Consider the following 17,434-nt stretch of genomic DNA (forward strand, 5'->3'; position numbering starts at 1 on the left):
TAAGTGTACATCGAAATGATTTTCATAGCAATGTCATATTGTTAGAAGTTATACCTTATTGTTAGAAGTAAATAAATTAATACTTATACATTTTTATATTTTACTTGGAAGAAGATATGACTCTAACAACACTTATGTACACTTTATTTGAATAAATCGCCAAATATACCACCGCGGAGACCCCAATCGCGTCTCTGCGTGCCATTGAATCGTATGAGCGTATGGATTTTTTGCGTAATTTTTCACAATTTCCATTTTTAAAAATTACCTATCGATAGCTTACTTTATTCTGATAAATAAATGTCATTACAAGTTTTTCTCTAAAACTGATAATTTGGCTAGAAAAAAATATTTTCTATCCACGCAGTACGCCGGCAGCGTTCGGATCGGATATAATGACGTCATCGTCCCCGCGCCGGGCGGTCAGTGAACTTTTTTAGTAATTTGGCCATAACTTAGTCAATTTTTGTCGTAGAACAAAAATTTTTTCACTGTGTATTAAGGATTTCTTAGCCCTATAAATCTGCATTCACAGCTAAAAATCGAAATGATCCTCATTCAGGTATTAGCCCGCCATAGTCCTACTGAGTGACCAACTATATTGTGTATGTACCAAACCTGCTTACATTGTAATACTGCGAGATTATTATTTTTTGTCCTACCTTCATTGTACCTAGTTTTTTAAGTTTACCTATTGCACTGTCATTGACTATGGTGAGAATAAAGTTATTTATTTATTTATTTATTATTTATTAATCTCTCGGGCTATTTGTTGTTTTGGGTCAATCACGTACGCAGTTATGGTACTGACGACAGCGTATCAGACTATACATTTTATTGCAAATTCACATCTATTACGAGGCAACAGTGTAAAGCTTGATGTGCTATAATAGCTCCATACAAGAGGTCTCTCTGTTGGAAAAAATGTGGTTTAAAAAACATGTAGCGGGTAGGTATTTTTTATTGCGTATTCTTAGGAGTTTGTCAACCAAACTTATCCTAAACTTGAAATACTGTTCACATCAACGACGCAGAGTACCTATTTATGTTAATTTTATTGTGCTCATTATTACAGCACGCGAATAAATAATGGCCTAGAAATGTAGGCTAAAGAATGTGCGGCCCATTTTTTTCGACCGGTTGTGTGCGGTGTGCGGATTCGCGAGTCGTACATCCGTACATGTTTTGGGTGTGGTATAATGTTTGCACACTGATGGCGATGTGTCGCTAATCTCTCTCGTTAGGCCACACACGTTTAGAAATCATCATAGCTGTACCTTCTGTTTTACTGGTAAATGTCTTAACTAGGTATTACTCTTGCTCAATTTTTTAAAGAATATTAGTTATTTATTTAAAGTACCAACGAAACGAGACCACAGAAATCAATTGTTACCGAGAACACTTAGGGCAGAAACTGCGTTAAGCGGGCACCCGCGCGGTTTCATACAAAGTGCTCCGTCGCGGGCACCCGCGCGGGGGACTTTCGTATGAAACGCGCGGGCGTCCGCTTAACGTAGTTTCGGGCCTTAGGGTTCCACGAGTTAGTAATTTGTATAGCTTGCTATATATTATTGTTTTACGAGTCGGTTCACCAAAATGGTCCAGCGCGGCGGGTTTCGAATCCGCGTTCCTCAGATCTAACCTGACACCGACACCATTGGCCTATAATATTGTCGCTTATTTAATAGGTAGAGCTCTGTCACTGTGCTGTTTTTATAGATGGGGGTTTTCTAGCATAGCCTGTCCGACTCGGTGGTTCAAATATTGGACCACAACGGCTGTAGTGCGGATTCGGATCCCGGAGGAACTATGAATATAATATATGTATAATTCGCACCTTTCGCCCGTATTCACAAACGATGCTTGCTTAAGTGAAGCAGAAAATCGAACGCACAGCGTGGATTAGAGCTCTGTGATTGGTTCATGTGTCACCCTGTGCGTCCACGCGCACTGCGAGACCTCATAGTAATGTTTGGGAATACGGGCGTGTGTCTGTTATCTAGTCACTTAAATAAGCACTGCCTGGTTCGCCTTAGGAAATGAGTGTACGATAGTAGAAAAATAAAAATTTAATGTTCGATTTATCTTTAGCCCATAATATAAGTGCGACAAAGGATCTTTTCGTTTGAAATCTTTTTGGTTTACCATAAATAGTCCTTTTTGAAACACAAAAGAGTGACGTATTTTAGATGTAGGGCGACATCATGGCGCTTCGTATCAGCGTATCATTGCTATCAGTTATCGCCACAATTTGCGCTACACTGACTCCTTATCACTGTTGGATATTTTATTTACCTATGTTAAATGTAGGTAAATTCGCAATACATAATTGTATTGGAACACAAAACAAAAATGGTAATGAGCTCTTTTGTAGCTTCTTTTTACTTGGTTACTGAAAGTAATAATTTGGTGTTATTTATCAATCAATATTATTGGATCAAATTAATTAAGTACCTAAGCAATTTTTTTTAAAGTATGGATGGCGACCACCGACTATAAGTAGCCAGCAGTTACTTTAAAAAGTTTAAATTTTCAATGGTGGTAATGGTATTTACTACTTAAATACAGTAGGTTTTTACTAAAATATAAAACACATTCAACTCCAAAATTAGAGACACTATTTCTAGACACACTATTTCTAAACACTTAGAGACACTATTTCTAGTCTATAATCCAGTGATGTATTTATTCAACTACAAAATTGAGCTTATTTTTGGTAGATGTGTTATTGGCTTAAAATGAATAAAATTACTATAAATAGTTGTAACTGGTCTATTTATACTATATGAATCAACCAAATAGACAGGAAAAAATGTTTTTATCTCAGTATAATACACCAATAATATTATTACACTTATTAAAAGCATTATCAAAGCTATCTAATTGTAACTGTCCCAATGTAATTTTCTTTTTAGTTGTTAACTAAATGAAAAAACAAAAAATTAATAAAAAAATTCTTAATGACTCAATCACAAAACTTTAACTTAGCTGGTCTTGTAACATATGTACCTGCGTGATCAACTGCTTGATGTACTGGCAGTGTGGTTCTTTGCCATCGATCCAGGTGATGAGGTCACTTCGTACGGTCTGTGCTTCTGAGCTCCCGGGGTTTGACACCAGTTGCCCTGCCTGGGATAAGGAATATATTAAGTGGAGAAATAAATAAATGAAGATAAGTCAATGAAAAAAAGTGAAAAGGAAGCTGATGGATAATTGCTATCAACTAATGTGGTTAAAACTTCAACATTAAAAATTATATTTATTTTAACTTAAAATACTTTTATTGAATGTTAAAGTAATGATTTAATTTTGTCATTTTAAGGCAACATAGGTAGTTTATGTCCAAAATATTTGAAATATTGTATTGGCAAAAATATAGATTATACAGGGTGTTTGGCGCATCGTGTGCCAAAATGATTTGGCGTATAGAAGGGGCCATTTCCNTAATCGTGAAAGAAAAGTGGTTCACAATGTGTTAAAGTATTTGTCGAAGAGAAATACTAAGGGTTCGGACAATATTTTCATCGAATAATGTTTCCGACAAAGGTTGTCAAATTGACTGACATGTTTATCGTACAGTACAGTCCACTATGAAAATTAGCTGTGGTTTGTGTCAAATACCTATTTTAAAGTTTTTTGTCACTTTCTAAGTGTTGAATTTAATGGAATTGGGAAAGAAGTACCGAGTTTGAAGCGTTCATGAGCAGACATTGCAGTTGAATATTCAAGTTCTGAATTTGATTGTTTGTTTGTTTGTTTCAGCCAAATGACGTCCATGAATTTGATTATTGATGAATAATAAAATAAATCCTACTAACTCGATTGATGGTTTCATTTAATTTATTTAAACCAGGTTACCTATAATAATATTTTTTCGTTAATTTATGAAAAAATCAAATTAGCCCGTAATCCTGAATCCTGATACATATAGTTAGCCTATTAATTTAACACAGGTACGACTGTACTCAGTGTTGCACTATCAAATGCAATTGAAGCGCCTCTATGCCAGGGTTTTTATGTTCCTGGTCAGGTTATAATAGTTAAAAAATGTACTAAAAGTCAAGCTAACCATTGTTCGAAAAACATTTTTTTCTGATATTTAACCACTTGTCATTTGACATCTGTCAAATTTGACCATTGGTTATTTTAACTACGAATCAAAAAACCGGGCCTAAGGCCCGGTTCCCACCAAGGCGATGAAGAGCAGAGACGAGATATTTTTGAATAACCAATCAGATTTCGTCGTAACCACATCTCTCCGCTCCGCTTCGGTGGAAATGCGGAGAGGAGATGTTTCGGGTGGACTCGAGTAGGGTGGGAGGCTTTGCGCGCCTCTCCACTCACCTCGTCACTCCATATGATTCGTAGACAGCAATAGATTGATAGCTACGCACAACTTACACAAGAGATCATCTTAACTGAAAGACTATAGTGAATACTTCCGCCATTTTTGTCAAACGATATTCACACGTACGAAGCCGCGAGCACAGCTAGTAAATTATATGAATCTTGAATTAGCAGTCCGACACCGACACCATTATTATATAATTGTCGCCTCCAAGTTTTAAAATGTTACCATTGTTACAGCCATATACTGCCCGGACCCTCTGATACCGGAGAACGGACGCATCCTCACAGAACCGTCTTCCAACGGCAAGTACACCGTGGGCGACCTCATGATCTACGCCTGTGACGAGGCGCTGCAGCTTCTTGGAGAGTCCTCAGTGGTGTGCACAGAGAACGGCTTCTGGTCCCACCCGCCCCCCTTCTGCCTGCCCCCCTCCGAGGTCCGGAAGACAGACACCATCTACATCGAGAACACCACGCTGATACATGTCGAGGAGTGAAGGTAACGTTCCTTTAAAACATAATGGAGGAGATTCCAATTTTTTCTATTAATACAACTTGAAAATATAAGTAAAACCAATAATAGTTGTGAAAGAATCATGAAAATGTCTCTACAAATAAAGAAGTTACAGAGCCCCAAAGTTGCGGATAACAAATATTTAAATATTTTTCGTATCGGGACACTTGCGCGAAAGACATTAGCGCGAAAAGACACTAGTGCGAACGGACGTTTGCGCGAAATGATATAAGCGCGAAAGAAAAAACAATGCCGGAAATTGGCGTCTTTTTTTTTTCGCGCGGCCATCGACCAAACTTTATTTTTTGATTACAAAATAGTGTAATAAACCAAACTTACTATGACATGTATACCTCTAAACTCAGTCTGAACTGAGTTACGAGCGTTAGAAGTTTGATGATTTACAAACTAGATTTGCTTTTTGCGCGCAAGTTTTGTGTGAAATTGCAACAAAATAGTGACATTGTATGTGTAAACAAACAATACCATCCATTAAAGGCTCCAGACATCAGTGTGGAGTAGAATCAGCGCAACAAAAAAATAGCGGAATATTTTATTGCAATTTCTTACAAAACTTGAGCGCAAAAAGCAAATCTAGTATGTAAATCATCAAACTTCTAACGCTCGTAACTCAGTTCAGACTGAGTTTAGAGGTATACATGTCATAGTAAGTTTGGTTTATTACACTATTTTGTAATCAAAAAACAAAGTTTGGTCGATGGCCGCGCGAAAAAAAAAAGACGCCACCTTCCATACAAAATCTGGCATTGCCATTTGTGCACATGGACACTTACGCGAAAAGACATGAGCGCGAACGGACGTTTGCGCCAAGACATTACGCCGCTCACCGCTAGAAAGGAAAAATAATCTAGACATCGCGGTGCAGAAAATTGTCGCTCAAAGTGCTAGCGCCACCTAGCGGCGTAACCACTTCCTGAACGAATGTGGTGTTGTTATACTTTCTTTTTACATTGAAAATTACCATTAGTAACGCGAAAACTGTTTTCGCGCAAATGTCCTTCGCGCTAGTGTCTTTCGCGCTCATGTCTTTTCGCGCAAATGTCTTTCGCTCTAACATCCGTTCGCGCAAATGTCTTTCGCGTTAACGTCCGTTCACGCTAGTGTCTTTTCGCGCTAGTGTACCAGAGCCATTGTGGTTGAAACTAGAACGGGTCACAGCACCTACTATGTTTTTCAGTTCCACGTGAAAATGTAGGTAATTTAAATAATTAATTTCTCAGCCAATTCTTGATGGATTTAAATAAAACTTCACCGTCTTTTTAGTTTTGGTCTATATTTTAATCCCATTCAGTGAATATACCTCAAACGGTTATTTAGCTAAATCTTCTAGAATAAATGAATTTCATTTTAATATAATAAAAATGGAAATATCAATACAGTCCCTGGTTCAATTATGTATCTATTATGTACTATGTAACGCCTCATTCCTAGCTTTAGATTCTCCTGTTAAACACAGTGTTAAATCTTCTAGTCATGAAATAAATAAATTTAAATAAATGAATATTGAATCTCTGCTATTACTCTCTACTACAGTTGTAATTCAAGCATGTATGTACCTAGGTACATTTAAATTATATTTTTTCCATCGATTCTCAAATTGGAGGTTGGGTGAAGATGCAATTTGTTTTAGTATAAGTGTAGGTGTAGAATATAATAAGCGTGATGTGCAATAAAACCATGGTATAATAGGTTTAATTAACCAGACATTCCTCTTCTTACTGATTAGGTTATTAAACCATCTGTTAATGTTGTGATTTGCCAGTATTTATCCTATTAGTTAAATGTTATTAGTATTTAAGACAATCTCACATTTGCTGCCAAACTAGTGTTATTTTATGTTAGAGATGATGATTAAATTGATTAAGCTTACCAACTTTGCGTTTCATTGAAGTCATAAACAATATAACATACAACTATTAATCTAAGGACAGGGATTGATAATAAACACAATTTTAATTTAGCACTATTTATTTAAATACTCTGCAGTTATAAAACGTTACAAATATGGAACAACGCGATTTAGGCGGTCTTAACGCTAACATTTATTTTGGCCTTATTTTGTCAAACATACATTTTTGACATTTTACAAATAGGTATAAATATATTTTAGCAGATCAATAGATAATTTTATTAAAATCTTATACATTTCGTCTTCTCTTTCGATAACTTAAGGCGATATTTTATAAAATGTTCGAGTAGGTTCGATCCAGCTACTTCGCATACAATGTAGGTAGATTTCATCTAAATTGTGTCCATGAAAGACCCCATTTGTATGTACAAACGACAGCACATATTGTACATTTCTGTTGTAAAATCGCCCCTATCACTACTGAATAAGATGCCATTGTTTAGCTTAGTGTACTTCGGGCTGTACATAAATAAATACACAACTTTAAATATCAAATTTTCTCCGATCCCCTGGTAAGCGACACTGCATTGAATCTGACTTGCAGAGAATGCACTGAATAAAGTGATCTATAAATATTGTATTAGTAGGTAGTAAGTAACGCGTGTGGTTGGGATATCTTTTGGACTGACATTATTATTTTCAAATAGAAGCTTCAGTCTTATGAATCTCTGATTCGAACCCACTAACATTTTTACATTTGTAACTCATACCTGAGTTATTGTAATTTGTAGTAGTAATTAAACATCAAACAGCGGCGAGAGTGAGTAATATTATGATAACTGTCCCCCTGGAGAGGATAACTGTAAAAAATATAGTACATACTAGCGGCCGCCCGCGACTTCGTACGCGTGGATCCCGTTTTACCCCCTTCATCTATCTTACGCGGTTTAGATTTTTTCATACAAATGTTTTTTTCCGCTAACTCCCGTTCCCGTGGGAATTTTGCAATATCCTGTTGTAACTAAGCTTCAAGTTTACTAAGGTACCTGCATGCCAAATTTCAAGCGTCTAACTTAAGCGGTTTAGATTTTTCATACAAATGTTTTTTCCCGCTAACTCCCGTTCCCGTGGGAATTTTGCAATATCATGTTGTAACTAAGCTTTAAGTTTACTAAGGTACCTACATGCCGAATTTCAAGCGTCTAACTTAAGCGGTTCAGATTTTTCATACAAAACGATTTTCCCGCTAATTCCCATTCCCGTGGGAATTCCTAAGTATCCTATAACCTGCCTAGGAGTATGAAGAATAATTGTACCAAGTTTCGTTAAAATCCGTCGAGTAGTTTTTGTTTCTATAAGGAACATACAGACAGACAGACAGACAGACAGACAGACAGACAAAAATTTAACTGATTGCATTTTTGGCATCAGTATCGATCACTAATCACCCCCTGATAGTTATTTTGAAAATATATTTAATGTACAGAATTGACCTCTCTACAGATTTATTATAAGTATAGATTCAACAAGTTAGTTAACAATAACAGGCAGGTATTTGAAATTCATAGTCTTTCTTTTTTTGCAAATTGCCCTAATACTCTTATAAGTATCGCATAATTTGGACAAAATATTTTTCCATTCAGGCACTGACAAAAGACACGTTATGTAAATATCATACGTCACAAACTATACATATTTTTATCAGGAAAATGGGCATATCCTTGATTGATCATTTGAAACAATTAACCTCTATTAACTTGAGATATTCAAGGAATACGCCGACTTTCCATGTTACACCCCAGGCGCTCTAACAAGTTACAGGCGAGAAGTTATTGTATTGTAAGGTTGGATCGCATCTGCTATTTCATGAAAAGAATAGACACACCTAATTACACTAAACGCTGGATTGTTTTTGCTATTACGCACTTCTCTTTTTCCTTTTTTATTTTCTTCTATAAAAAGTACTTTTCGAATACGGGACGGTAAAGATTTTTAGTCCACATTATTATCATCCCATTATGAGAGGCATGTATATTATTCAAAAACGTGGAAACGACATTATCATGTAGACAAGCCTCATATCTATTCGCTCTACGCAAAAACCATGTTATAAACTTTATAATATATTAAGCAGACAATTCTTAATGCAGACCAGCCTTACAATTTATTAAAGAACTTCAATATTGAATTTTAATATGATAATATTCTAATTAACGAGTGGCTACAAACAATAGGCTTGCCTTATTAATAAGTTCAATGGTCTCTTATATTATAGGAAGCCGTTGTATTCAACTTCATTTATATTTTACAGGCAATTATAACAATCTCATTAATTTAAATATTTTTATAGCTGTATTAAATTAAAAATACTTATTTATGTAGGTACAAATACTTCTTATTTGTATTAGTCATCACTTTTCTTATCGTATGACATTGTTAGTGCGACGATAGCACGAGTTTATTGCAGTTTCTTAATTTAACTCTTTAAATAAGGCATTTTAATCATAAAGGCGCACAGTATCGTACCTAGATAGTTTTACCTATGGGCGTATTTTTGTAAAATTGGTTTAAGATCAAACACTGCGTTAGGCTCGGCCGATCAGGCTAAAATAACAATATACGGGGTCGTCCCCGGACGCCTAACAAAATTAGCTAGTTAACGATTAAACATGTAAACAAACTTAGAAACAACTTTCAGAAATACGAATGTTTATGTAATCTTACTAAATAGTCACATAATTAAATAAATTATTTTTCTTAAACTTCATTAGGTGTGAACTAATTTATTGATCTTTCAGTACCTCTAGTAGGAAAAATATATTATAGCCGCCCTAGGGGGCGCTGTTTAATTTTTCATACAAAATTTTTCGATGACACTTTGGATACGCAACGAAACGAACTCGAAAGTTTTTCCTACTAGAGGTACAGAATCTTATACAAGACTTCTTCCAACATACACAAAATCTAAATGATTATTTGCTGTTCTTGCCAATATATTTTCATAAAATGCATGGTTACGTGACCTATAGATTATATTACACATGACATCGAACATCTGTTCTCGTCATCGCGGCCGCAGCAGCAGCACAACACAAAGGATGACGTAGACAACCTAATGAAGTCACTCTACATTTAACATTACCGATGTTAAAATATCAGTTGTTTACACAATGTTCATCGGAGCAGTCTTATTCATTTCCTATATTTAAAACATTTGCTCTAAGAAATAATATAATAGGTTTTATATCTACTTTTATAGCATAGATGACGCAATTTATATATTGATTGTGTAGAAAACACAATCATACTACAAACAAAAATAATTCTAAATTAAATTACGTACTTCATTAATTAAACAGACTTCATAAAAGTCTACGAAAAGTTTTAATAAACCTATTAATGTCATGCTGCTGTGATACTTTGATTCAATAATAAACAATACTGCTCCATTTACTTATGTATTACATTTAGAATAGCATAAAAAGTAGCTGTGTTTTAAATACATCCTTATCCTGAACAATGTATGAAGTATTATATTTACATTGTTTCAATCGAAGTCATTACCGAGTAATTCATGAAGGAAACCATAATGCAACTACAATACGCAGTCTAAAATACATATTATCGTGTGATATTATTTTGTTTAGCTTCCTTCCTTCACTGTGAAGTCTGCGTAGGTATATTTGTTTGAACAATATATTTTTTTTGTTTAAATTAATAATATTGTTATACTTATCATTCAGCTAATTATTTAGACAAAATGTAAAACTCGTTTATGAACAATCATGACAAAATAATAACAATAAATTATTTGAAAAGTAAATAGGTACATATTAAATGTAAATACGGTAATTAATTATATAAATTACGTATATAACAAGCTAAATAGGCACAGTTAGGCTTGAGTGTAACAAGCGACAGTTAACTTTAAACGATCGTTTATCAAGTGCTATTATTACTAGAGAAGGCTCATACTTCTATGGCCCAGTGGTTGGATTGTAAGACTTTACTCCGAGTTCTGGGTTCAATTCACAGATAAAAACATCAGGTAGTGACTCCGTAGACTTCAGACCCGCGATAGAAGAAGAGACCAATACAATGCAAAACATTTTTAATGACCTATTCACTGATACCGAATGTTTTGTATTAACTGCCTCTGGTTGAACTTTGGCCTAGAAAATAAGATTATTCCCAGAATACCCATCGGCTTTTTTACAAATTAATGAAAATTATTTATGGAAACCATCAGCGATACATATATTATTAGTTACAGTAGTTTCATACAGGGATCAAAATTCACGGAAATGTAACAATAAAAATAATAAAATGTAGTAATCGGAATGTGCGTTCATATTGTCTACAATAAAAAAAATGGATACAACCCACGTGTGTGAAGCGTTTATGAGGGTATTCCAGGAAATACAATAAGTTAATCTAATCAGTCTTACATTTAGGCACCACATATTCACAACAGGATTGTACGCATTCTCACAATGAAACAATTTGAAATAGCATAATAAAAATTCTAGAAAACCTTACATTTTATATTTTTACAATATTTTAGAATTTAAGTATGAAAGCATAAGTAGGCGTTTGCATTTACATAATAAGATTAGATAATTCGTATGAAACTAAACATATATTTTACTTACTTCCATAAGCCATTCATCTGGAGCTACAACAATAGATCCTCAAACACAAAACCTCGTACATAAATTGACAAACGTTACCAATGACAGTGAAGACGCGACCATAATGTAGAGCTTCTGCAATTAAATGTTCAAGAAAATAGTCTAGTATGAATCGGCACTTTCAACGAACAAGGTGGAACAAGTCAAACGCAAGACCTTCATGCTTTGGTGGCACATTTATCTAGCCACCAGTCAATTGATCAGCTGTCGATGGCAGCTTCGCCCTGTACCTCTAGCACGAAAAACGAAAACGATTCCAAGTCGAAAGTGTTTCGTGCTAGAGGTGCTGCTTCAGTCTAGTCCGATATGGAAGGGCGGTATATTATGAAGACATGACTGACAAACATAATATTATAACACATTAACATTTAGGTACACATACATATTATAGAAAAATATATTTATAAACGTTCTAAAACACAGGTTCATAATAAGGAAATAAGGTTTTCATTACATATATTGGTTCCAACGAGCGTTATGAAAGATCGACATGATCCAAAACATACTCTTTGGAAGTAGCATAAGATTGAAAATGGCAGTGACTGACATAATAGCCTCATGTTTTAGCTTAAGTAGACAATTTCAGCAGAACATTTAGCACACATTCGCTCGTTAGCCAAGGCCATCCGACAAGGAATTGACATTGAGATAAACTTGCCCGGTGAAGAATATTATCAGCTGGGTACACTACTTTACAACTATCTCTACGTAAATACGTATCTTTACACTGGTAGAAGCATGACGATCTTTTAAAACATAACCTCTAGCATGAATAACTTTCGTCTTCGAATCGTTTACGTATTCGACAAAATTCGATACTCAACCTTCGAATTAAACGATAACGTGACAATTTTGATTCTCAAAATAAGTTTTGTGCAACCATTTCAAATACTAAGTTCACTTTACGACAATAAGCTACAATAGCGGCTATTGTAGCTTTCGTACTAAATCTTTTGATGGCGATTCAAATACGCAAACGATTCGAACTCGAAAGTTTTTCGTGCTAGCCGTACAGAACATCTTAAATTGCCCTTAAAAGAAAGCTTAATCTAATTCCTACTTTATTAAGGCTAAACCTCAAACATGTTTAATAAAAATGTAATTATTTCATAGCAATTAGAAAGACGACATTAATTGGCATAAGTATTCAATTGCACTTCGGCCCGAGGTTTAGTCTATCTAATGCTTATTTACGTTTCAAATCATGATGAAAATGCTCGATTGAAATACCAAAATTCGTCACAAAGTTGGAAATACCTTCTCCTATTTATCGATTTATTCGGAGGGTCTCTACATAGGTAAGTTACGAGTGTACGCAGGGACAACAAGGTAATCCGTATGTCATGGACGTAAACACATCGACGTTCCACAGTAAACATTTACAAAAAGAAATGTTTACAAAACAACGGCCTAAGCAGCGACTAATACGACATAGAAATCGATTAGAAAGCTTCGCTTCGCACATGTAATAATATTGATTACATCTATATTGCCCAGTTCAATCATCGACCTTAGTTACATTCAAGTATATGTATAAGAACTATAAAGGTAGGTATACAGGGTGTCCCGTAATGTAACGTCAAGCCGGAACTGGGTGTTGAGGCAAGTTATGCTGGTTATCAGAAAAATATAAAAAAAAATCTATGTGGCATATTTTCAAAATAATAGGCATTTAAAAAAAATGAAAAAATTCTACTCCCGTTGACGGTCTTTTTACTCGTGTTGCCACAAATCTTCACTTTTTCCAAATTTTTTTTTGTTATGTAACCCTGAATAATGCTTCTCTAAATTGTTATCAAAATTACAAAACCAGCTACTCCAACTTGGATGAAAAAAATACATTACTCCCAAAAAAAATTTCAAAATAAAAATTTTGCCTAGTTTAAACTGACTGTACTGAAAAAAAAATGTACTACGCGAGTGTGGCAAGTGACGTCATAATTTGGCGTATTTAGTAAGGATTCTAAAATGGTATAACACTTGGTAAATTTTTGCTGTAATTGTCGACAATTTTTGTTTTTTTGGAAATAGTCCCGTTTTTTACTTTATCTACCTTGGTTAAAAAATATTATTCTAATGTGCCCAAAATTCAAGTTTCTGGCTTAAGTGAGGTGGAGAAGCCATTTTAATAGGTATTTTATTTTAGCAGGGATGTTATGGATATCCTTAACCGTAACCGAAACTATCGGATATCCGAAATAAAAAAATATCCATAACCGTAACCGAAACTGATTCAAAAGTTACGGATAGTTTCGGATAAAGGCGGAGTCTTAAGGGTACAATTCCAAACTGCAAAACTCTATGAAATCTGTAGTATACACGCCGCAGCTGCAATGCCGCGCTGCCGATTTCATAGAGTTTTGCAGTTTGCGGTCTGCGGCACGTCTTGGAATTGTACTTTATATCTTAATATTTGTTACCAACTTGTCTGGCATTCCCTGGCACCATCTAATATGCCAGCCTGTTTTACCTTTATCATACATAGGTGTCGTCTTAGTTGGTACATAAAGTAGCTATGTGGGTCACGCAGCATCTTGCTATTTGAATTATACCTACATTTTTGAAATTCTAATAATTCCGTAACCGAAATTATCCGAAACTTTCGGATAATCTGAAATGATTTCATATCCTTGACCGTAACCGAAACCCGTATAATATTATTCTAATATCCGTAACCGTATCCATAACCGAAACTTCATATCCTTATTATCCCTGTAACCAAGTACAAGTGCAGGCAGAGCAGGTAGTAAAGGCGCGCGCGCACGGGTGACTTTTGTCACAGTATGTCAACTACTAATTACTATCATGGTGACAAAAGTTGACTGACTGTACGGTAGTCAGTCACAGAAACTTGAATTTTGGGCACATTACAATAATATTTTTTAACCAAGGTAGATAAAGTAAAAAACGGGACTATTTCCAAAAAAACAAAAATTGTCGACAATTACAGCAAAAATTTACCAAGTGTTATACCATTTTAGAATCCTTACTAAATACGCCAAATTATGACGTCACTTGCCACACTCGCGTAGTACATTTTTTTTTCAGTACAGTCAGTTTAAACTAGGAAAAATTTTTATTTTGAAAATTTTTTTGGGAGTAATGTATTTTTTTCATCCAAGTTGGAGCAGCTGGTTTTGTAATTTTGATAACAATTTAGAGAAGCATTATTCAGGGTTACATAACAAAAAAAAAATTTGGAAAAAGTGAAGATTTGTGGCAACACGAGTAAAAAGACCGTCACCGGGAGTAGAATTTTTTCATTTTTTTTAAATGCCTATTATTTTGAAAATATGCCACATAGATTTTTTTTTATATTTTTCTGATAACCAGCATAACTTGCCTCAACACCTAGTTCCGGCTTGACGTTACATTACGGGACACCCTGTATAGTTTTAATTAGAATGTTTATCACACGTTATTGCCATCTATTGAAGGAAGTGTTATAAAGGCACTTGTGATCATAAAGATGCAGTGGCCACTCAAATGCATTACAATGTCCGCCGTACGGGCGCATGTGATTGGCGTTAACGCGCCAATTCTGCAAATATACATGCAATTGGAGCCATTTATCATGCTGAGACAGTTCAATGTCAGATGCACTCCTTGACTAGCGGACAAGGCTGGCAATTGAGGACTTGCAAGAGATAACTTTAATAAACGACATCTAGTAAATATTATTTCTCTGTAATTAATATTTAGTAAAATCTGAACATGTAAACATTAATGCAATAATAACAGAAGAAGTGATCAACTTCGTAGAGTTATGTTTTTTCACTTATGTATCTTAGGACAAAATATTTTTTTCTTTTGCAACCCAATCAATACCACAAACGCTAATATTGATGATGAAACGTTTCCGGAAATGTCTATAAATTAATTAGCCTTTAATAAAAGGCTTTAAATCAATTGTTTTCATTTTAATTAATAATAAATCAATTGAACTATAATAGGTAGACTTGGAATGTAGACTAAACATGAGATTTTTGATTCTAACAGAATAATTAAAATTAAAGATTAACTAAAACATACAGGAGGTATTGTAATTTATCACATTATTTATAGAAGTAGTGAAGAAAAAGTACAGATTTTACTCCTAATGTGTTTAGAAATGTGTTAAATTACAATGTACCCTGTATTGTAATGGCTATATTACATTTTCAAGCACTGGGCTGGTCAATACGCTCATACTAATAATGTTGAGATCATGTGAAACTACAATGAGAATGCAGGTGCTCCTCACACTCTTAAAAATATATAAGTGGTACAATTACCTGTAAAACTGCAACATCTATAGGGTATTTTCTTTGAACTGTACATAAAATATTTATGTACAATGTTAAGTAAAACCAATGTAGCTAAGTAGGTAGGTACTTAAAATTAATGGAGTTTTACATACAAACTTTTATGGATGTGTTCTTGATGACCCAGAAGCCAATGGAGTACGGAGGCATAGAAATGTGGTTGCCATACTTGAGGTGGCGTGGCTGCAAGTCAGGCAACGATGATTCATAGTACAACGGCCAGCCATTTAGTAGCACAGTTTTCGTTCTTCTGTTGTTTGAAGGGGCACTGATAATGTATTCGTCAATTAGCAAATCTTTGCCATGAATAGCTGTCCCATTGATAAGAAAACGAGCTTTAGCCATCTCTAAATTTACAGCATAAACAGTTATAGCTGATGTGTCATTTGTGTATCTTCTATTTGCACAATGAGCATACATCCTCTGGAATCGAGAGCACTGACAGTCAACGTGCAGGACTTTGCTTCCGACAAGTCTCTTGTACAAAACACTCACCCACCAATCAGGCAGAGGTTCCAATTCTGTGTCAATCAAACTATAGTTTCCACCATAAAAACTTTGCCGTACCACAGTGGTGATGTTATACTTTGCAGAGAGCCCCAGCTTGTCCAGCCACAAGGGAGAGCCAGCAAAGGAGTTGGACAGGCCCGGAGCACCGCCTCCATAGGAACTGCTAGTTTCAGTGAGCCACATTGGCATATGATCATAGTCCTTGGTATGTGACTTCATAGTCTTTATTTGCTCATCCAACAAATCAAATGTGTCTGGATCCCAAAAATCTTCTAATTTGGCAGTTCTACTGTTTAAATAATATTGATGCCAGGAACGGACATTAATGTAATTGGAACCATTTCCCAAAAAATCTACCATGTACTTGAGGCATTCTGGCCGCTTCTCTTGAGGACGAGTAGTGTCAGGGCCCACCAGTAATGAGTTACCATAGCCAGTTTCATTCAGAAGTTTTCGTAGTTTCTTGAAATCTTTGGCTAATGATTTGGGGGTAATGGTGGTGTTATAAACATGCGGGAATGAATTAGGTTCATTACCCAGCTGCCAGTCTATCTTGTAGTGCCGCCGGTGGGAGTGGGCGAGCAGGGCGCGCGCGTTGCGCTCGTCCCAGGCGTGGTGGTCGCGTAGGAGCACGTTGATGGTGAACAATAATTTGATATGAGTTTTGGAACAGAAGGAGTTAATTTCGTCCCATTTTTGACCAGTCAAAATGAAGAATGGCAAGAATTTGTGTTTGCAAAGTTTTTTCAGTGCGCCACAGGCGTGGCCGGTCTGGTTTCCGTCGTGGCAGTGTTCGCAGCTAATAGTTTCTGGCAAGGTGCTGAATATGAGTCTGTCGGACATAGTCCCGCCGAGGCGCATGCGAGCCGGAGCCAACTCGGACGCTAGTTCAACAAAGCGTTTGTTTAAAAAATCTAGTCTGTCGAAATCTTCTACTTGAGATGTATCAATTCCGATGCTGAGAAAGTTGGTAGGGAGAACCGCTGTTACCTCTTGTTGCTCGTCTATTGTGACATAACATCTTTCATAGGCGTTGTAGCTGACGAAGAGCACCAGCACAGCTACGTTGCAGCAGAAGGCAATCGCGCAAACAGCGACGAGACGTTTGTTGGACAGCATTTTTTCTAATTTCACAAAGCGAAACACATTATGGTAGACGACAGAACGGAAACTAAACAAACTTTTTTGAGTGACT

General features: G+C 35.6%; 2 protein-coding genes across 4 annotated transcripts in view; one reads left to right on the top strand and one right to left on the bottom strand.

Annotated features, from left to right (window-relative positions):
• hig (locomotion-related protein hikaru genki) overlaps positions 1–5,102 on the top strand; it is a 15,453-nt gene extending 10,351 nt beyond the window's left edge. Inside the window, exon 10 of one of the 3 annotated variants that reach the window (XM_028313687.1) lies at positions 4,588–5,102. In XM_028313687.1, the coding sequence (XP_028169488.1) occupies positions 4,588–4,847 (260 nt within the window). In that variant the 3' untranslated portion in view covers positions 4,848–5,102. The remainder of the gene's footprint in view (positions 1–4,587) is intronic. The other 2 variants (XM_028313686.1, XM_028313688.1) reach the window with 2 other exon arrangements.
• Positions 5,103–14,755: 9,653 nt separating this feature from the next.
• On the bottom strand, positions 14,756–17,434 carry Hepa (heparanase-like protein). Its single transcript, XM_028313669.1, has one exon. The coding sequence runs from the start codon at positions 17,356–17,358 to the stop codon at positions 15,817–15,819; it is 1,542 nt and encodes a 513-aa protein (XP_028169470.1). The 5' UTR covers positions 17,359–17,434; the 3' UTR covers positions 14,756–15,816.

Source organism: Ostrinia furnacalis, unplaced genomic scaffold (genome assembly GCF_004193835.3).
Source record: "Ostrinia furnacalis isolate ACB-3 unplaced genomic scaffold, ASM419383v2 OfSCF4318, whole genome shotgun sequence".
In the NCBI taxonomy this organism is placed as follows: Eukaryota; Metazoa; Arthropoda; class Insecta; order Lepidoptera; family Crambidae; genus Ostrinia; species Ostrinia furnacalis.